The sequence below is a fragment of the Harpia harpyja genome, chromosome 4 (genome assembly GCF_026419915.1).
Source record: "Harpia harpyja isolate bHarHar1 chromosome 4, bHarHar1 primary haplotype, whole genome shotgun sequence".
NCBI lineage: Eukaryota > Metazoa > Chordata > Aves > Accipitriformes > Accipitridae > Harpia > Harpia harpyja.
Genome location: NC_068943.1, coordinates 78,950,011 through 78,971,231, shown reverse-complemented (window position 1 = coordinate 78,971,231; position 21,221 = coordinate 78,950,011). Strand labels below are relative to the sequence as shown.

General features: G+C 41.4%; 1 protein-coding gene across 2 annotated transcripts in view; it reads left to right on the top strand.

Moving 5' to 3' along the window:
• The window catches only part of RPS6KA2 (ribosomal protein S6 kinase A2), a 326,295-nt gene that overhangs the window by 40,250 nt on the left and 264,824 nt on the right, over nt 1-21,221 (top strand). Inside the window, exon 1 of one of the 2 annotated variants that reach the window (XM_052784882.1) lies at nt 314-432. The exons of the other annotated variant lie outside the window; for it this stretch is intronic. Within the exon in view, the coding sequence (XP_052640842.1) occupies nt 385-432 (48 nt within the window). The 5' untranslated portion in view covers nt 314-384. Of the gene's footprint in view, nt 1-313; nt 433-21,221 lie in introns of those variants that run through there. 2 annotated transcript variants of the gene reach the window in all.

Sequence of the window (21,221 nt, the reverse complement as noted above, 5' to 3'; positions counted from 1 at the left end):
AGCACCTTTTTTAACTTTGCAGGTTTTCTAGAGAGAGATGCAGACCTCATACCTGTTCTCTTTCTCCTTGTGCTGACAACACAGCTAGCAGGTTTTCTAGGGAGAGATGCAGACCTCATACCTGTTCTCTTCTTCCTCGCGCTGACAACACGGCTATAGGCTTTGGCTGGAGCTGGAGTGTCTGTATATAGCTTCCTCGTTTGAGTCAAAGATGAGATCCAGCCTAGCTCTTGCCTTTTAATCTGTTGCTGGGCTGGCGTCTGGTGACGCGTTGAGCTAAGCTGGCTGCAGTGAGTTAATAGAGAAGAGGAAAGGTGTCAAACCCCTGCGGAATGGTTCAAGTACTTGCGGTGTCTGACCCGTATCCTGAATGCTAAAAAAAAGATGATAAAGCTGCCTCACAAGAAATTACAGAAATTTTTCCTTAAGAAGGTAAAATGCTTTTTTGCTTGCTGCTTTGCTTGCTTTAATTAGGTTGATGACAAATTTTGACAATTGCATTGTTGTTGTGCAGTTAGCCTTGTGATTTCTTTGCGCCGAGATGCCTCAAACTGTTTTCTCTATGTAATGTTATTCTTGGCTTGTGGTTTGGGATACGATGTAAAGCATCAAAACCGTACTCGAGCAGCATGCTACGTGGGTTAGTTTGATTACAGCTGCAGTTTTCGGGTTCTGTCACCCAGTTGTGTTATGCTGCCTTTTAACGTTGCTCCTTGACTCAGTAGCACCGTATATTCTGAATCTGTCAAGCAATTTTAGTGCTCTCTAAGTTTTTTTGCAGTGTAAGAGAGAGAATGCTGCTCGTTGACTGGTGCTTATTTAAAAAAACAGTTGATATTAAAAGATGATGTGCATATATTTTACATGTAGGCTTTATATTTGTACTCTGTTTTCAAATATACCCATGTAACTCAGTAGAGATATGGAGACATCTAATAAAAAACATATTATACTTTCAGGTAGAACTCTGTTTAAAACCACCCCTAGATCATATTTTTCTATTAAGCACTATACCTAGCTAAGGATTGAGTGCCGTGGTAATTAGCTATCTGAAATAGCATTCTTGTCTGCATTATCTCTGGATCCTGTTTTGGCAACATATCCTGTAGGTTATGAAAATATACGTATATATGCTGGTTTTTTTGCTCCCCCTCCTTCTCATCTTAGCTGTTCACACACACAGTTTATTAGTGGTTGATCAGAAGCGCAGTCTGTTTATTCTGTAGAGCATTTCAATTTTAGTGCACCGCTCTCTGTCGTAGTCAGTTGGAGTTTTGCATTTTCACCATGCGGTATAATTTCACATGTATGGGATTTCATACTGGTATTTGTAATATGCTGCTTCAAAATAAAATATTCATCTTGGTTGTATTCGAACTAAAACAGTTTTGAAGGGGTACAGGAAAAGACAGTTCCATTTCAGTGCGAGTTAGAATCTGGCACATAGTTAACTGATTTTTGGCACCTTCACAGATGCAGATGGTTGGTTGTACCTCTTACTCTGGAGTAAGTTTCCAGCATTTAAATGTTGACATCACAGTTATGCTGTTGAACTGTCCTTTTGGGGTTTCTTATGTCAACTGAAAAGAACTTTCCCTTTTGCTAGAGTATATACTCCTTACTGCTGGCAATATCTGATCAAATGTTCATAATTCCACTGGGATATAATAACAGCTGTGGATTTACTGTTACACTTCTGCATATAGGACTGAAAGCACCCAATTGATTAATGTGGGTTAAAGTGCAAGAGTAAGATGAATTATGCTAGATTTGATTTTAATGTAGCTGCTGAAAATGTGTTTGAGCTACTGGTTTGAAGTGATAAAGTGAAGGTGGGTGCAACCAAGGTGGTGATGAGCATAATTTAACATGGAAATAACAGCAGGTCATTGCTAGTCTTGGGAGTACCATAGCAAGTTAGTGTCTCATAAAAAGATGTGTCTGTATGGTGCCACACAACAGGGGATAGGGGAATAGGATTCCCATACTTGCCTGTGTTGATGGTTCATGTTGTTTCTCTGGAGGTGGATGGAGTATTTGCAACAAACTATGTTTTTATTTGTGGTAGCATGTGAAACAAAATTGGTGAAAATATCTGCAGTCCTTTTAAGAGTTATATGCTGGTTCAGTTTGTAGAGGTTTTTTTCTAGAGGAAAAAGTGGCTAGATTCTGCCCTCTGCTTACGCGCGCATACCCTGGACTCAAGTGAGTGCATGATCATATTAGGACAGAAGCGTGACTCAGACTGGTCTTGTGCTTTGATTTAAGTCACAGGAATCAATAGCCTCTGTGATCCCAGACTACCTGATTATACCATAGCTAGTTAGTGTTGAGAATTCTGTTTCCCTTCTTAATGACTGTTGCATGTGAGCAGGCAGTGCTGTGGTTAGAAAAAGAAAAAAGTAATCTCTAATAACTGGGAGATGAATTAGGTAAACTATGTCCTTGAACGGTGGCTGGGAAGAATTAGTGGATATTTTTTGGCGTTTTTTTCTGTGATAGTCAGATACAGAGTTCAGCTAATGATTTCTTCCTTTACTTATGTGGCCACTGTCACAGCAATACCTTTTTGAAGCAAGTTTTGAAAAGGACCCATAGCTCCCTTCTTTCTTTTGTGAATATAACTTTACAGTGGTCTACCTGATGGCTAGCTTACCTGAATATTGTTCAGATATTGGTGCAATTAAGTAGCTAAAAGAACATGCTTGTAATTTTGCATACAAAAGAATGCTCCAAATTGACAAGTTCTTTAAAATAATTAAGTAGATCAGACCTTACTGTATTTCCTGGGGAAAAATATCTACTGAAGAACGACATTGAATTTGATTATTGCAGTGAACGTCTCCTTCAGAGCTTACTCTTCAATATTATGTGCTGAAGCAGCAGCCGAACATCTTATCAGATGTTACTCAGCTTACTGTTTGTGTAGGGACCAGCAGCTCTTAGGCAAGTGAATGATTCTTTTTATGTACATTGAGGGGTGGTTTCAGAGTTAAGACTTTAATGGCTATGTTGAAAATATGACTTTGCCCTGGAGAGTGACTGAAAACTGGCATGTTGTGTTTCAAGCTCACAGTATTATTCAGTGGTTCCTAAAACAACTTTTTTTCAGGACCAGCAAAAATTAGTTGATAACAGTACATTTACCAACCTTGTTGCCTACTGAACTTCAAAAGAACTGTCGTCTTTCAAAGAAAGGACAGCCGCTTAATGTGTGCAAGTGTTCTTCCATGTAAATTTACCTGTGCAACTCAGTTTCTCCTGAAAGCTTTGTCTGAAACGATACTGCAAAGGCAGAGAGAGGTGTTCCTCCTGTAGCATAACAACACTGAATTAGGATGCTTTACAAAATGCGTATGCGTAGAAAGTTCAACATCACATAAGCTGTTTGATTTAAGGAATGGATATGAAAATCACTGCTTGTAGTAAACTATAACTCAGTAATTGAGTCAGCAGGAAAATAAAAAGCTAGTGGAAAAAAATTTTGCTTTGAATGGCATTCTGGCAGAGAAAAATAGGTTTTATTAAAAATGGGTAATTTAGAGTTTCACTGTTTAAGAGCAAGATGCAATCTCTCCTAATAGGAGAAAAGCAGTTAAGCAAAACAAATTAAGACTTCAGCTGATGCCCTCTTATAGGGATCTGGTGCTGTAAATGCTGATTGCGTGATTTATGGAAATGCGTATGTTCTTTGTACCTTTAAAAGGGAGGATCTTTAATTATTTTCAGTGTTGTGAAAAACAATTTGGTTATGACTGCAGTATTGGCAGAATATTGCTCTGTTATAGCTTGTGATAAATGTCTCTGCCTCTTCCCCATTGCCACCAAGAGACGTTTCTGTCCTTAGGGAGAACGTATGGCTGAGTCACTGATACAAAGGAGAGCAGAATGAAAAGATACATAGCACCAAAGGAATCTGACAGTGCAGACCTCTTAGAAGTCTTTCTGTACATTCACACATACGCAAGTCATACATATGGGCAAGGTATTTAGTGATCTTTATGATGTTTCTGATTTTTTCATATTTTATATAAAGCAATATATTTCATACAGATGTCTATAAGATTAGCTTTCTTTGTCATATGCATGCTTGTTGTCTATTGTGTTCTGAGGAACCTAGGCAGCTTGTTGAGTTGAGGGACTGCTGTATCTTGGTGATGCTACCTGTCCAGTATGGGTAGGGGGCTGGAACCCTTCAGAACAGAAGGGTTTTCAAGTCATCTCCCCCCATGCACACACACCTCTTGTAATATTCAGTGTCACGGTTCCTGTCCTTGGTGATGACGTTGATCGGTATAGGGTCAGCCCTCAGGAGCACGGGGAATTTTAGTGGTGTTTAACTGACTTGTCTATTAGTACATGAATATTGCAGGGCCTGTGTGTTAAGGCATTGAAATGTGCCTGATCTCGCAAGTAGTCTGGTTCTGTCATGGCTGGGACGTTGTTAGAGAAAGGTGGGGATAGTCCTCTTCAAATATGTCAGAGAGTGTGGAAGGCATGAGAATTCACTTGTGGACCTGTTTTGAATGAGTATGTGGGGTTTCTCTTGTGTTTTGTTTTCTAAATAACCTGCTGTCGTAGTTTCAGCCCAGCCAGCAACAAAGCACCACACAGCCGCTTGCTCACTGCCCCCCCGCCCCCCCCCCCGCCCCCAGGCCACAGTGGGATGAGGAGAAAATATAAAGAAATGCTTGTGGGTTGAGATAAGGACAGGGAGGGATCACTCACCACTCATGGTCATGGGCAAAAGACAGGCTCAACTTGGGGAAGAAACAAAATCAATTTAATTTACTACCAATCAAAACAAGGATAATGGGAAGTAAACCCAAACCTTAGAACACCTTCCCCCCACCCCTCCCTCCTTCCTGGCTCAACCCCACTCCCGGTTCTCTCCACCTCCTCCCCTCCAGCAGCACAGGGGAACAGGGAATGGCAGTTGGGGTCAGTTCCTCACACCTTGTCTCTGCTGCTCCTTCCTCCTCAGGGGGAGGACTCCTCACACTCTTCCCCTGCTCCAGCATGGGGTCCCTCCCACGGGAGATGGTCCTCCATGAACTTCTCCAACATCAGTCCTTTCTGCGGGCTTCAGTTCTTCCTGAACTTCCCTGGCGTGGGTCCTTTCCGCGGGCCGATCTTCCGTCACACACTGCTCCAGCGCCAGCTTTCCCAAGGAGTCACGACCATCTTGAGGGCCTCCGCTCCCCTGCTCCCCTCCATGGGCTGGGGGGGGACAGCCTGCCGTCTCACCACGGGCTGCGGGGGCATCCCCTCCTCTGGCGCACCTCCTCCCCCTCCTTCTTCACTGACCTCGGTATCCGCAGAGGGGTTCCTCTCACGTTCCAATCCCCCTACAAACTGCAGGTTTCCTTTCTCAAGTACGTTCTCCCAGAGGCGCTACCACCGTCACTGATGGGCTTGGCCGGCCAGCGGCAGGTCCAACATGGAGCCGGGGAAGCTTCTAGCAGCTTCTCACAGGAGCTGGCCCTGCAGACCCTTCCCCACTACCAAAAAATACCCCGCACCACACAAATGCATAACATCTACTAATAGGTGTGTGTGTGCGTATACATGGAGGGTTTTTCCTATATCTGGCACAGAGAAGGTTCAGGTTGGCTCAGTTGCCAGCTGGAGCCAGCCTCCTTGGCTCAGTCTGCAAAGACCTCGGTGCTTGGTTCGTGAGGGCTTTGATTTCGCGTATGATGTTGGCCCATCATGACCACTGTTGACATTGCTTTGTCTCCTAAGTAAATGCTAATGAACCTTCATTTTACTATTGTGAAGACTAAGATAGAAAAGCAAAATTACTTCAGCTTGGCAGTTGTAGGGATGCTGTTGAAGCCAGGTATGGGAAAGGAGTCTTTCTGTTATTTTCAGCCTATGCTGCCTCAGACTGTTAAGCAGAGCTGTTGTGGTCTGGAGCCAGCAAAGCTGCTGACCGGGTATGAGGACGACGGGTGACTGCAGGTACAAAGACCTGAGGCTAGTCAAGCCGGGCGTCTTCCCCACATGGCAAGGGGAGGAGAACAGGTTGGAGCTGGGACACCGGGTCAGGGGCAGAGCTCCGGAAAGCCGGCCTTGTGTTACTGCTGCAGCTGCTGGGGGGGGACTCAAGGGATGGGGCAGGCTGGAGTGACCTCTGTTTGTCGCTTCTGCATGTGTGGGGCTAGCTGCTGCCCTGTGATCCCTACCCTGCACTTGGCAGCAACATCCTTCTGCCTCTCTCTGGGGCTGTGGTATAGGTAAGATAGTGCAGGGAGGAAGGCTGTTTTGCCACATATATCCGTGTTTCTCTAGCCAACCACCTGCTTTGCTTATGCCTAGAGTTGACCCCGATGCTGTATTGTCTTCCAGCTCTAAACTGGTGTTAAGAAATAACTGATCTTTTGAACATGCAGTATTAACTGCAAGTCCATAGATGTCTTTACAAGGAACCTTGCTGAAAATTGTGTGCTAGAAAGTATGCAATTATTTATAATAATCTAGATCCCTGAAGTCCAGAACAGGTAGTGGCTAGGCATGGCCCTTTGAGCAAGTGATTGCATACAGAGAAACCACTGTCAAATGAACTCTTGAAAACACCAATTTTCTGAGGAGAGGAAAGAAGAAACAACTGAGTGTTATTTCTGGCTGGGTTTAAAAGGAAAAGTTGCAAGCAGGAGCAGTCTAGGCCTCTCACCCTTGGTCATTCCTGGTAGTTTAAAAAGACTTACCTGCTGCAGTTTCAGAAGGTACATCTTGGACCTGCCTGCATGACACTGGCAGGAATTAGGGCTCTTTGAGCTTTTGGCTCCCATGTTATTACTGCACTGAGTGGCAGAGGATGCAACTGTGTGTTTTGTTGGTAGTCTGTTTTGAAAGATTGCAGGGGAAGCTTTCTAAAGCATGCAAGTCTCCTAAGATTCATGAGACATTAACAAGACTAGCATGCTTTTGAATGTGTGTTTCCTGTAGCTGAAGTACTGTGTTCAGTTTTTGGTAAGTGTCAACATGGAATGAAGTGGACTGCTTGCAAAAAAAGAGGGAACTTTCCTTAGGTCAAGGCAAAGGCTTTTAAAATTCTGAGTTTAGCAATGGTTATAGTTGTGTATTATAATACATATAATATACATATATACAACTAATATAAAGACAAATAATATACATGTATAATATAAGATATATAATATACATACCACAAAGTTGTATCCCCATATAAAAGGAGTATTAAGGTTGAATATAAAGCACTCCTGAACTTAAATTTCTTGATGACAACTTTCAAAATTACACTAGGAGCTAATCTTTACACTTAAAGGATTATATTCTGTTCTTTCCCCATGCAAACAAGACTTGTACATATTTATGCCCTCTGTATTGGTGTCAGGGTTGTAAAGGAGTTGTTTTATTTGGGGTAAGTGGGGAAGGGTTTGTTTTTGAGCTAAGCAACATACATATTTTTTTCTCACCTTATTCTCAGAAATAGCTGAACCAGTCAAGCTTGAAAGTTTGCAAAAGAATTGAGCTTGAGGCAGTCTTCTGGCATGGAAAACTTCAGTCTAAATAGATCTGATTTGGCAGAAATAGGAGCAACTGAAGCATAATTCTGTGATGGGTATATGTCAGCAGATTCAACAGGAGGTGGTGCTCATGGAGGTGGTGTGGGAGCCACAATACTGAGGGAGAATGCAATTCAGCTGTTGGGGGACTGTGTCTTCACACACCCCCCCCACCCCGAACTTGAGTGTCTTGAGCAATGCCATGCCCAGTTCTGTGAGCACAACCCAAAAATGTCTACTACGCACACCTCTACTATGTCAGTGGGACAGCTACCGTTATCCATGGGTTGTGTAACTGGATTGCAGGTGTGATGCAAATGAAGATTAAGCCCAATCTGAGAATTTGTTTTGTGTGGTGAATGTGCGTCAGTGCAGCCTGGGTGGAGTTGTGTTGGCATGTCATTTGGTACGTGTGATATGGCAATCATTTCAAGGTCTAGACACAATAGGGATTACATATGGACAGGGAACTTTTTATTCCTGTACTTGAAGTGGAGGAAAACTGGGTTGCTTTTAAACTGTCACAATGCTACTAATGAGAGGTTTGGATAGAATAGCAGTAGTTATGTGCAACAGCTTTATATGTAATGTGAAAACTCCCTGAATTTCTGATATGAATTAAGGAAGTAAAATAGCAGCTGTATTTTCCTGAGCCCAAATGCTGAATGGGGCTGATCCATGGCTCTTTACTAGCAATTTACCTACAGGCTTCCTTCTTCCCCCTGTTTTGAAAAACAGAGAAACAAGTAAAAAAAAAAAAAAAAAAAACAAAAAAACAAAAACTCAAACTAACCACCCCCCCCACCCCCCCCCCCAACCACACAAACAAACAAACCTGACAGTGGTGCAGGAGGACCTGTGGAAGTGACAGCAAATTCCCACCTCCTAGATGTACCTGTTGACCTCCTATAAAATGCTCATGTGGAGCCTAATACTGTCTTAACGCTTCGATAAGCGTTGACGAAGTGTGAGACAGACCTTGGTAGCACTTTGAGAAAAGTTGTATTGTTTTGGCCAAGAAAACGCCCTGGGGACTGTAACTGCTACCAGGAGATCTCTGCTTTCAGCGTGTTGCAACCACTCCGTGTTCTTTGCCTGCAGTGGAGCTCGGGCTGTGCCGCTGCCCATTGCCTGCCTTGCCCCGCTCCACAAGGCATCTCACCTGGCCATGACCCACCATCACCTTCCTGGGAGTGCTGGGGGAGATGCTGGTGAGAGTGGGACCTTGCTGCGTGGGGATGTGGGCGTGCTCTCAGCGGACGGCGCTTGTGCCTCCCTGGCTGAGGACGAAGGACCGCTTGATCTGTCTCCTAAAGCTTATGTGTCTATAGTGTTTCACCAACAGGCTCTCATTTTGGTAGGACTGGGAAGGCTGTGGAATACGGTCTGACTGAGGAATGCTGGCTGGGACTCCAAGATGGGAAGAAGCGCTGACTGGGGCTGAAGAAAGGAATGGGGATTTTGACACTAACCTTTGTAAAATTGATGGGAATTTCCTTGCTATAGCTAGCCTAGTATGTCTATTAAGCATGTCTTGCAATTTATTATCGTTTTTAAAGAACTGATAGGTAAAGAGGAAGACTACCCGAAACACCATTGTAACATTAAACAAAAGAAAATCAACAGAAAATAATTGTGTGTGGTGTCACACGCTTATATACACTAACCTTGGTCTTATGTCGATGTATGTTAGAATGAGATGTTCTCCCCAAATCCTTCTTGCACAGGGGTGACATCTTCCCTGGAGTGCGGGAGAGTAGTAAGATCTTTGATGACTAGTTGCTGTAACAACTCCTGCCCAAGGGCCTGGTGCCGAGTGTGCAGAAAGTGCAAGGCTTCACTCTTATGTGAGTCTTTCTAGTATTGTGCAGATCTTTGTACTGTACAGTTATTTCGTGAAATGTGCAGTCAAACAAAAATTAAAATTCATGAGGAGAGGTATGGTATATCACAGCTTTCTCTCCCCCTTCTCCTTTTCTGACACGTTTCTCATTTCACACATTGCTTGACATCGCACAGTGTCTCTTAGAGATCGTATGACTAATCCACTGTTAGTTCCTGAGAGTCCTCACCTGAAATATCTTTTTCTTTTGGCTGGAGGCAAGTGGTGGTGCTTTGTTCTCCAGGATCTTGCTACTGGCATTTGGGAATACCTCAGGGCTTCAAATATGTTCCTGTACTCAGTGTGTTGGGGCAAATGCTAGTGTGTTGTAAACCCTTTAAAAAACCAATCTTTTCTGAGTTTGGGAAAGGAGCTCTCTGAGCGGCTGACTCCTGGCTGTGCCCTACTGCCTGCCGCATGCCCCTGAGGGCACAGACTAGTTAACTTTTACTAGCAAAGGTGCAGGAAGATGGATGTGTTATTGCTTTTTAAAGCAAAATTGATGCTGTTTGAGGCTTACTGCTATGAATATGCTTTGAATCTCAAATAAAAGAAACATGTAAGAGCTGAGGAATTAGCAGTCTGAAAAGGGCTCATGTGCTCTGTCTGCTCAGCTGCACAATTGGAGGAAATTATCCCCAAGCCTGTGGTGGGCATGTAATTGCCTTCTGAAAGGATCTTCCAAATACCTGTGTGTGATATCAGGTGAAAGTACAGGGCTCAGGAAACTATTGCACAAGAACTGTTTTCCTCCCCAGTTTACTCAGTTTTGGTATGTTAGAACAATGGGAATGTGATTTCTTAGTAGCCATGACACAGTGCTCTTGTCAAGTGTAGCTGTACTGTAATTCCTGGACGTATCTCTGGAAAACAGGTGACATTGCTTTTGTATCAAGTCTACTTTCTCCATACTTTCTATAGTTGTTGGGGTTTTTTCTTGTGAGAGGATAAGTGGCTTTCTGTAAAGAGAAGCTTTTGTGTTTTGTTTCTATTAATGACTCTGAAGCGTGGTGATCTTCAGGACAAGTTATTGCAGCTTTTGCACCACACTCTAGCTGATGTGGTACATAATGCTGGAGACCTGATTTGTTGCAGAGGAGGCTGCACAGAGTTCAGCATAGCTGGTATCTTTTGCCTGCAGTGCATTGGGCCTAATTCTGCACCTGTCACAGCGCTTTTAGAATAGCCCTATAGCATAAAGGGCTATCCCCCTGTGTAGCTCCCGTGGATACAAAGGCCAGAGGTAATAGCAATCCATACGCTGTTAAGGATGGCTGTTCCTGTAGCTTGGCTGTGCGCTGTACATGCCCTAGCTTTTGATGCACCCCTGAATTCTCTTTTTGCTGAGCAGTGCCACACTGTCCACTCCCGTAATGCTTCACTGAGAGCTAGTGGGAACTTATGATGAGGAGTCGATTGAAAGGAGCACGGTGAAGGAGCAGGACTTCGCATCGGGAAACGCTCAGGCTTGGCTTTCAGGAAACTGAGTCAGACTGGAGTCATCTCCATACTCTGTGGGGCTTCTGCGCTCACTGTGGAAACGTGACACAGGGGAGTGGAGTTTGTGTGCAAAGAGTTAGTAGCTCAGCAGCCTTTGTGGGGACAAAGCGAGTCTGAAATAATTGAGGTACATTATTCCTGCTTATCCTGCACTTAATTATTTCTGTAGCCTGTCATCTGAGCTTAACATGTACACTGTATTTGTATTGCCTCTCAAAAAAGCAAAATGTATTATGTCTTGGAAACTCGTAGTAGAAAAATCATCTTCGAATGATTGGGAAATCTGCAGCCCTGGTAGAGGAGTCTGAGGCAGAAAGTGATGTTTATGTGAAAGATGCTTGAAATATATAATCTCCTCTCTAAAGCTGTAACTTTTAAGGAAATATAGATTTTTGATTCAAAAATTATGATTGTTTTTTTAGGGGTTTTAGCTTTCTGATCCATTGAGTGATTTTTCTTGAGACAGTTTTTTGCCTAGCTGTGCTCATGCCTTCAAGGGAGTGCATATTTCTTGATGAGTTCTGGCAGCACTCTGTGTTCATAGTGTTGGCTTTAGTCAGTTCTTCTTTTCTGCACAGGTAGTATGCTAGATCCTTTGTTTTAACTAGACCTTGTGATGATAAGTATCAGTTTCTTGTTCTGAAAATCAGAGCGTTCTCCCAATGGCTTGATGCTCAGTGGTTCCAAACAGGTACTTTTACCTGCATGGAAAGCTGTCTGTTAGGGAATGTACCTGTAAGTGCTTTGGGCACCGTTGTCATTCAGATTATTTATCCTTTACTGAACTGCAAAGCTCATGATTAGAGGGGAGAATGAGTTATCAGCTTCAGAAACAATTAATGAGTAACTTGTGTGAGCAAGTTCATTTCCTTCCAGCACCACCATTTCCTTCGCAGGTATCTTGAATAGCAGTTAGTAATGTGCCTTTTTTTTTTTTTTTTTCCTCCTTCTTTAATTTATTGCTGTTCCATTTCCTGGCTGACTTTCTGACATATTTCTTTCAAAGCTTTGGTCTGTTATACTTGATCTCTCTTTCTTTATCTTGATCTTCTTTAGCAAATAATCTTCAGTTTTAGAAAGCAATAAACTGCTAATAGCATAGTTCAGTGAATTATGAATTCACATGAAAATAGATTTATAGGTTTATTAATGCCAGGATAGTATAAAAGTTCTCAATTGTCTTTGAGCCCTTTTACTTGTGCTGCCTCCTCTACTAGTTTTCTTTTTTTTAACTTTAGGATTATACTCTATTCTAATTCAATGGTGGTTGTGTATGATAAGGTTTATGGCATAAAAGCTTCAGAGCTGCAATATCCGACTTGTCACTGGCTATGAGTTAATGGCCCAGATTCTTTCCTGATCCTTTTGCTGGGATGCCAGAAAGTCCTTCATGAATATGATGGTACTTGGTACAACATATGTAAGCATTTCAATACTTTAGCCTCTTAATGCTGTATTAAGAGTACAGAAGAGTAGACTGTACAAGCCACAGAACTACTCTTGCAGAGGCGTCAACTTTTTTCTTTTTATTCTTAAAGTTCATGTATTCCTTTAGCTATCTCTTTGGTTATACCTAGTTCTGTACAGCCATCAGAAATGGACCTAAATTTGTACTGTAATCTGTACTGATACTCCTGGGACTTGTTGGATAAACTGGGACAGGCTGGGGAGGGAAGAAGAGAAGGAACTTCAACTACTGCAAGGTATTTAAGCATAGTCATGTTGCACATCAGCACTTAAAATTTAAGTATACATGTTACTAGATGTAAGCTAAATAAAGTTTGCAGGAGAAGAATGTGAACATACAGAAATTAAAAAATAAAATAAACCATGCAGGTTTATCCTTTGAGTACGGTCTGTAACTGTGGTGCAGCAGTATGGCTACTTCTGCCAAATTGCGAGTCCAGTGTAACTACTGTTGAAATTTTTAACAGCAACTATGTCCACTCAGAGTAGTTGGCAATGTGCCTGAAGGCTCAGAGCCTTAGATACCCTAGATGCCTTTGTGCTTACCCAGAAATTTTGAGATGTACAAACAGTAAAATAATCGCTGGTCTTGCAATAAAGCAATGTTAAGTTCACCTATTTTTTTATAAGGCTTGTGGAAACCCAAATGAGAAGCAAGGATTAGGATAGTGGGCTGCAAGTAAGAGTACTTGATTGCTAGCTTTTTGTTCTGTTATTTTGGTTGAATGTTTCTGCATCCTGGGCCACAATATCCTTAACTTTTAGCTTGTGGTGGTCGTACTTTTCTGAAATGAGACTTACAGGCAAAAGTGTGAAAGAGTAGTTCTTGTTGTTTTAAAGTTTTCCCCTTCTTCTCAACTTCCTATTTACTTTTTCATATCTCTTCCCTAGGTGAAATTTGGGAAAACAATGTAAGCAGCATCCTCCAAAATGCATTCAAAGTCAGGTCCTCTGAATATTGTAAGGCTCAGCCTTGCTATGTGTTGCTGTTGCGGAATAGTTACTCCTTTGGTGCGCAGTGAACACAGAGATGTTGTAGGATTCCTGCTTTGGCAAAATGTTTCTGTCAAAATCCAAACAACTTTCTCTTGCCATGGTTCAGTACTAAAGCCTTTCTACAAAGACAGGTGAAACTTGACTCCTTAACTACCTTTTTGCTTGTCTTAAGATGTAGACTATTTTGGAAAAATTGTTTCTCTGGGCTTTGCTTTAAGGAGAAACTTCACTCCTCTGCTGAATCTAAGGCATCTTAAACTACCAATTTTTTCATGTGTTTCCCCTCCAGGAAAAGTTAATGGCTAAGCATGGAGATTTTTCTGTCAAGTCTATTGCACCTTCTCCTTGCATTACATCCAAAGGATGCAGTTTTGAAAAGTGGAACTCCTTTTTCTTCACCGAAGTGACTTTAACCTCTTTCTTTGCTAAATACTCAAGTTGTCGCCTGTCCTCTGGAATCATCCCTGCATTCTTTGCCTTGTTTTCAAGTGACTTCCCATTTGTTTTGTCTATATCCAAGATTCGGCACTGTAGCTAACAGCAAAGCGCGCATGCTGTGCACCTTCTGCTGCAGGCACAAGTCATCCTTCCTGTTTGTAGCTGCTCCAGTATTCTGAATGTCATTCTGGCCAAGTTAAATTTTCTCCCACTTTTGCCAGTGTGATCTCTGTCTTTGCCTTTTCACTTTAATTCATGTCGTCTTCCATTTCTTTAATTGCATACCCTTGAATATGAGTATCAAGTGTCTGCGTAGCAGGTAGTTCTGCACATCCAGCTGTATTTTTTTGCTTGCCATACTGAGTCCAGTAGGTATTAGCACAGACATGTTCCATCTTTTTTGTAGTTTTCCAGGGTGATGCAGCATCTTCTTCCAGCAGTCACTGCTGACCTTCAGAAATTATTTTTAAAAGGGAGAAACATGCGAGTATTCAGCTCTCAAACTCTCAGGAAGTAAAAACTGCAAGCTTGGTACAAATCTTTTCTCAATGACTTCTGGTGCTACTCCGTAAAGGAAGGTATGAGTCATGCAAAGAAGGTACCTTCCTGCACATTTCCAGATACCATGCAGGCATAACTCTCTCTCTTCCTTTGCTTGGGGTTTTTCTCACCTGTTTCAAGCTTGATGCAGGCTACCAAACTGGGTGAGTCTTGGGGGAATTGTAAGCATATAGACCATGGTTACTCGAGAGTAATAAATCCACACTCTAGTTGTGTAGGTGTAGAAATACCTTACCTATTTCTTACTAGCAGTTGTATCAGCTCAGCACTGCCTAGTTTAACCTGAAAAAGTAACTCTGAGATATATCTTCATTTTCAGGTCCCTGATGGGCATGTCTGTATTTCATCTCTAACTGGTTTCCTGTACCAAGCAGAGTAATATTCCATCAAAACCACTAGAAATTGTTACTGACAGTGCATTTGTAACCTACCATATAAAACAGGATTTAGTACTTTCTTTTTAAGAAAGTATTATGTGCCATATTTCTAAGACTGGACTAGTTTCCAAAAGATACCTTCAGAGGTGAGGAATGGTAAGATGTGGCTGTGAGGTCCGCATTAGATATCAAGTGATGCTCTGTATGGAAGTCATGGGGTTGTTCCTTGGGCCAAGTGCAAACAGTAAGTTCCTTAGGAAGACCTGTGTCAGACAAACAGTCCCTGAAGGGCAAGACTGGGGTGGAGGGTATAAAAGAAATGAGAGACTGTTCTTTTACTAGCTCTAATCCAGGATGCACCCTTTCTCATCTGAATTCCTAGTGATAGTTAAATAAGATTTGCAGCACAGACCATACATTTTTTGTTTAATCTGCCCCCCCCCCTTAATAAAATTGGGTTTTAATTACAGTGTTTCAGCCTTTGACTAGAGTGAAGTCAGCCCACCATGACATACTTAAAAGAAAAACAGCTTTTTAGCCAATTGCAAACTGAATTCTTTTCCACAGGAAATTATTTCCCTTCAGCTCTGCTCACAGGTTGGTGAGAGTGGTACCATTCCCAGAGCAAAGAGTGAAGCCCCTTTCGTGTAGGTATCAGATCATGCTCGACAAGATCTCCAAAAAGTCTGTGGGCTGGGGTGCACATTAGGATTAGGCAACAGAAGGTTACAAGTGTGTCTGTCTTACTTTATTTTTTCATTATTGGATTGAAATCGGGAATGTTTATGCAGCCCTTAAAACTTAAAGGGAAGTAGGCACTGTTGAGGGAAAAGTAAATCGTAATACCTCTTAATGCCCATCTCACAAGGAAGTGAGTCTTAAAAAGGATTGCCAGTGCTTTTCTACATTACAATACTAGAATCCAGTAGACAAGTGGAAATGTTATCAAAGAAATACAATACATGTCTTTAGCTTGAGCTGTGGTTAGCTTTCTCTTCTTTTACCATAAAATTTTATTTTGAAGTTTCTTACTTTGCTCACAGCTCTCGGGATTCAGGTATTCCTCAGCTCTGCTTTCAGAGAAGTAAACTGTAGCAGGAGCCATATGATTATACAATGTATTTCCCCTACACACACACACACACACTTTTCTGACTGTTGTAGTTAAATAACAAGGGAACAATGAGTGGACTTTATCGTGGCTTTCTGCTTATCTCTTTCTTTTGACTTTGGACTTGCCTTGGTGTTGTGTTTTTTTTTTTTTTTTCTGTGCTAGATTATTTATTCCCCTCCCTATTATGCTGCACTACACTTCTCACTTCTGAAAAACTGCCACACTAAAAAACCTACCAACATCTTAACATGTATTTCTTTTCAAAGTGATCATTCTTCTGCTCTTCTCAATCCATTGCTTGATGTTGTTTGAAATAAGCCTCTGCAAGCTAAGTGATAGACTTATATAAAAAAAGAAAGTGTATTCTGTGTGAAAGTTATTCTCATCCCAAACTGGTTTAAAATTCTGTTGGATGTTCTCTGCATTATAACTACATAAGTACATTGTTGTGAGTCATTCAAGCCACAGAAATGGGAAGTGAATCTAGATTTTCAAAATAAGGCTCTTCTATGAGCTTACTCATTTGACGTAGTTCTTAGACATTAGCTGTGAGGTGTTGGTACTCTGTTTCTGTGGAAGGCTGATGCAGCAAGCAAGTAGGATCTCATTCCCTTTTATTCTCCCCTTCCTAGCCTGCCTTCTTTATATTCATACTGTTTTCCTCCTCCCTCAAGGATAAAAGAAAGCCCTGTTTAAGAAAAAAAAAAAAAGCTTTCTCAGCTGCTTGCTCAAATATAAGCAACCTGTAAGGCTGGAAAATAAAGGTGCATTTACACAGACTGAAATGGTCAAGGCAACTGCTACAGACACCCTGGCTTTTCCTTAAGCCTTTTAATAAAAAGGAAAATGAATGCTTACTTAAATTTCATCTCAAGGGGATTATCTCTGGAGGCTTTAACAGAATGCATTGTTCAGCTCTGAAAATCAAGGGGATCTTGCAGCCATGGGAGTCCTTTTTGTTGTTTTGTTGCCTCCTCCCCAAAGAACAGCTAGTTAACATGGGAAGGCATCCACCGTGTCTCACTTCTGAGTCTGGTGGGGGACAGAGTAATCTTAGTACAAGACTAACAACTATTGTAGTCAGAAGGAAAATTGATTAGAAAAGTCTAAAAATATTTTTTTTATACTTATTCCTTCAGGGAATACCAGTTGGTTTTGTTTAACAGAAGACGATAGAAGGTGCATGGTTGTGCAGGGAAAAACGAGCTATTCATGAAAGCATTAAAAAAAGTAAAAGTGCATATTAGTTTGAAGAGCTGTGGATTGCCATGGCCTTGTGTACCTATGTATGTGCACATTCATAAGCAATATTGTGAGTAGGTAGAATTGCACAATGAGAATTGCACCTCTAGTATTGATTTGTCTGAATTGCCTTACAGGATGGAACTGCAAATATCCTCATTTATTTGGGAGAGAACTAGCAACTCAAGTGCACCTGGGGGACAATATCTACTTATAAAAACAAAGTTCCCTCCATAGATGAAGAAAACATGTAGCAGCAGAAACAAGGGAGCAAAAAATGAAAAAAAAAAAAAAAAAAAAACCACCAGCAAAAAACAAACCACCAACAAACCTTAGAAGCTCCTTTCTTTTCCTGGAAGTCAACAATTTTCTAGTACCTCAGAGTTTGACAAAAGCTATCACTTCAGTATTTCAGCTTTTGGGGTAATAATAAGCTGCATTATTCATTAAATGACACAAAACCTCTGTAAGATAGCTGAAGATGCCAGTAAGACCTGTTGATTAAAAAGGAATTGCAGAAGAAACAGTGGTAAACCTAAGGAAGTTGTTTTCTTTGTTTTGGTCTTTGCCTTTCCTGTTTGATGTTGGCATGGGTTTATCACATTTAATTTTATGTCAAAAGAGCATTTTAAATAACATTGTCCTATTAAAAGTTGCAGCTAAACTCTCCAACTTAGTATATAACTGTAGTCAGAAAGACAAATTCAAGTGCAGAAATCAACCTGCTTGATTCAAGGAGAAGCCCTGCTTCTACAGATGGTTACGCAGCTGTGTTTGTTGCCCACTTCAGTAAATCCAGGTTGACACAACCTATGGTTTTCCATAGCTGCTAAATGGAGTACTTGCTGCCAATGTCCTCCTGTTACTGAACATTTCTGAGGGGGCAAATAGTCAACTGTCGCAGATGTTAAAGTTGATTGATGTGCATCTCAATCCTTGTGTGTAAGTGTTCCACTAAAAATTTGATGACAATAACTGTTTGCTAATGGCTTTTGTTATTTCAGTGCACAACAAGTGCAGCTAGTGTTTGTCAAGTGTGTGTTGAAAAGCTTAGAATTTAATTTTTGGCAAGTTGCAGCGGAAGAGGTGACAATAGAGGACGGAGAGATTAAGGAAAGGAGAACAAACCTATGTTATTAAGGTTATGTAGTCACTTAATTTAAAAGAAAGTAAAGAAAGAGGGTAGGACTCTTCTAGTACTTTTTTCCCTCTCCTTTAAACTATTTTGGGGAAGAGCTTGCCTGGGGAGCTGGTTCCTGAATTGAGTAACACCAGTCTATATCGGTGGACCTTGAACAAAAAACATTGTTAAATTAGTAAAGCATTTCCACATTTTCCTCCTCCTCAGTCCACTATGTATACAACTTTGTTAGGAAGAAATGGAAAGTGAAGTCCTTCCAATAGTTCATGCTCAGCATTCAATACTTAAAGGTTTTACTCATAATAGTAATCAAAATTTTGCATGATCATGAAATGTAAGGCACTTCAATGAGATACTAGGGAAATAAAAAGTGAGAAAAGATGTGAAAGATGTGAAAGCTGTTGAATGTTAGCATTTTCAGAAAATTGTTGAAATCATTCAATTTTTACACTGTCAACATCTTTTGGCAGGAGAACATAGATTCAATGTATTAATAAAGTCTCAACTTAGAGCTATCATGGAGAAAGTAAGAAAGCAAACGTATAGTCATAGTCCCTGATGGAAACTTTATACAAGCTTCTCATGTGACTCGGCAGCAACCTGTCCTGAGTATTTTACCAGCTTTCCAATTAGACCTCAGCATGCTGGTTCCTGCTTGTTATCAGGTTGGATGCAGTTTTTGGGTCTGAAGTGGCATGCTGTTTCTGGTTTTCTGGGGAAAAAAGTAATCTCTTGTTTACCTGTTAACATCTAATCCAACCACTTATTCAATATTAGCAGTAATGAATAGTAGCAGTAATCAATAGTAGGATGCTGTGTGTGTGCATGTGTGTGAGTATGGCAGCTGCTCTGCAGTTCGGTGCCTGTCTTTAGGAGAGAGGTTGGAAGAGCAGAACAGATGTTCCCCTCAAACTGCTCTGAAGCTAGCAAGGTTGCATTAGCAACCAGCCTTATGGACAGAAAAGGTGCAAAATGCAAACAGTCTGCTGAATAAAATATGCCCGAGTCCTGGTTTTGGCCATCGTTTCCATGGCAGCCTGGGGCACAATGGTCTGATGCAGCTGAGCAGACTGACCTCCTCAAGCCTGGCTAATGACTCTCTTGCACACTTGCCAAGGGAGTGAGAGGGAGAAGCCTCCCCACCCATGCTCCCCGGACAGCAGTACCTCTCATGGCAAGAGCTAGAGTTTATAGAAATTAATTTAAAGGCTCTCAGAGAGGGGAAGTAGGAGAAGACAGTGAGAACAAGGCAGAATCGGAGACACGGGTGACTGCCACTAAGTGTCCATTCAAAAAGACGCGGGAGCTGGAGGAAAATGTGGAAAGATCTCAGCAACAGTCTTCAGAGGACTGAGCTGGAAAAAGAAAGCAGGGTGACTTGAGAGGGGATGGATGTCTGTTTTGGGGAAGGTGAAAAGGAAGGCAGGAGGGAACACCTGTAAGCTGTGGTAAGGAGCTGGCTCAGGTGGTGGCTGTTCACGTAGCTGCCTGACCGTGAGCTCTCCTTTCTGAGGGGCAGATGCCCAGGCAGGATGCAAACCGAGATGAAGGGAAGCTAATGCTTTTGCTCGCTATTGCTTTACAAGCCCTCCCAACCTGCGTCACTCTAGAAGGATCTATAGACGTATATTTTTAATTAAGAAGTTTAGTCTGGAATCCTACAAGCCGATTTAAGAACCAGTATTTACAGATGAGTGACTTTTTTAATTTTCCTGTTATGTTCTCAGTGAAAGGCTTGTGAAGGGAAAAAAAAAAAAAAGATACTCTGTGTTTTGTAACTCAAGATAAAGTGATGTTATAGATGTGGGAAAAGTGCTTGTGATGAAGTTTATAGTCTTCAAGGTGCTGTTAAATTGAGACTAGCATAATTTGAAATACTGCATAATTTTTACATGAAGTTTGTGTAAACTGTATTATATTAATTTAATGTATGATAAACTAAAATAACTGAGCCTGCCTGTTTGAGAAGACTTTCCAGATGAAGCAGATTTGGACCTTTTATTACTAGCAAAAAACACCTAAAGTTTATACAGCTTTGCAAATAACTAAAATGCAAACTGAAAGTGACCCATAGCTGCAGACAGTTAGTTGGAGGTCAGCAATGGGATAACGTTTCACATTAACTGAATTGAATGAAGGATGAGTACAAAAACATTATAAAATCCATTAATTCCTTTTAAGCCCCACTAATCTATGTGATTGTGGATAATCCTTTGGATGGCACCAAAATCAGTATGTGGGGTGTAGTCATAAGCATGATGTTCAGCCTTACAGCATTGCTTGTAGCCCACTGGTGCTTTTCAGAAACTGCACTGCACGTCATTTTCTTCTCTTTCACTAAAATACGAGTGTCTTCAAACTTAGAAGTGCCCCCATTATCCTTTTCCTTCTTGTCCTCTGCCTTAGGTTTCCTCAAGAAACTTACATTGGATGGTGCAAAGAATACAAACGTGTTTTTCCAAATGATCTAAAGACACAGGTTTATTTAGTCAAGTATGGAGACACTGAAAACAGGAGAGTTCCTGACTTGCTGCGGAAAAGCAAGTTAACACCTGCGTGTTCATCATCTCTCTTTACAAGTCACGTGCTGGGGCTGTTTATTTCAGGCTTAATGTTCTTTACCAAAACTACCAACGATTAATAATGCTCTGTCTACTCAAAGGACAATTTGACCTACTGTTGACGCGGAAGTCACGGACACTGCACACAATCAATATGATCAAGCAGATGCCACTTTATTGCCAAGATAGCTCAGTTTATATGTTCATTCTAGTTACTGTTCACGCATAAGCAAATTAGAGATTGGTTAGCATGAGCTGTCCACGCGCCTAGTTACACCTAGTGATTGGTTATAACAACGCTGTACATGCGCATAAACATAAGGCATAATTGGTTGTATTAACTAAAACATGCGAAACTTGTCTCAGTCTAATTGGTCAAGATAAGCTGTGGAATTGAGGTTCTTTGCCAA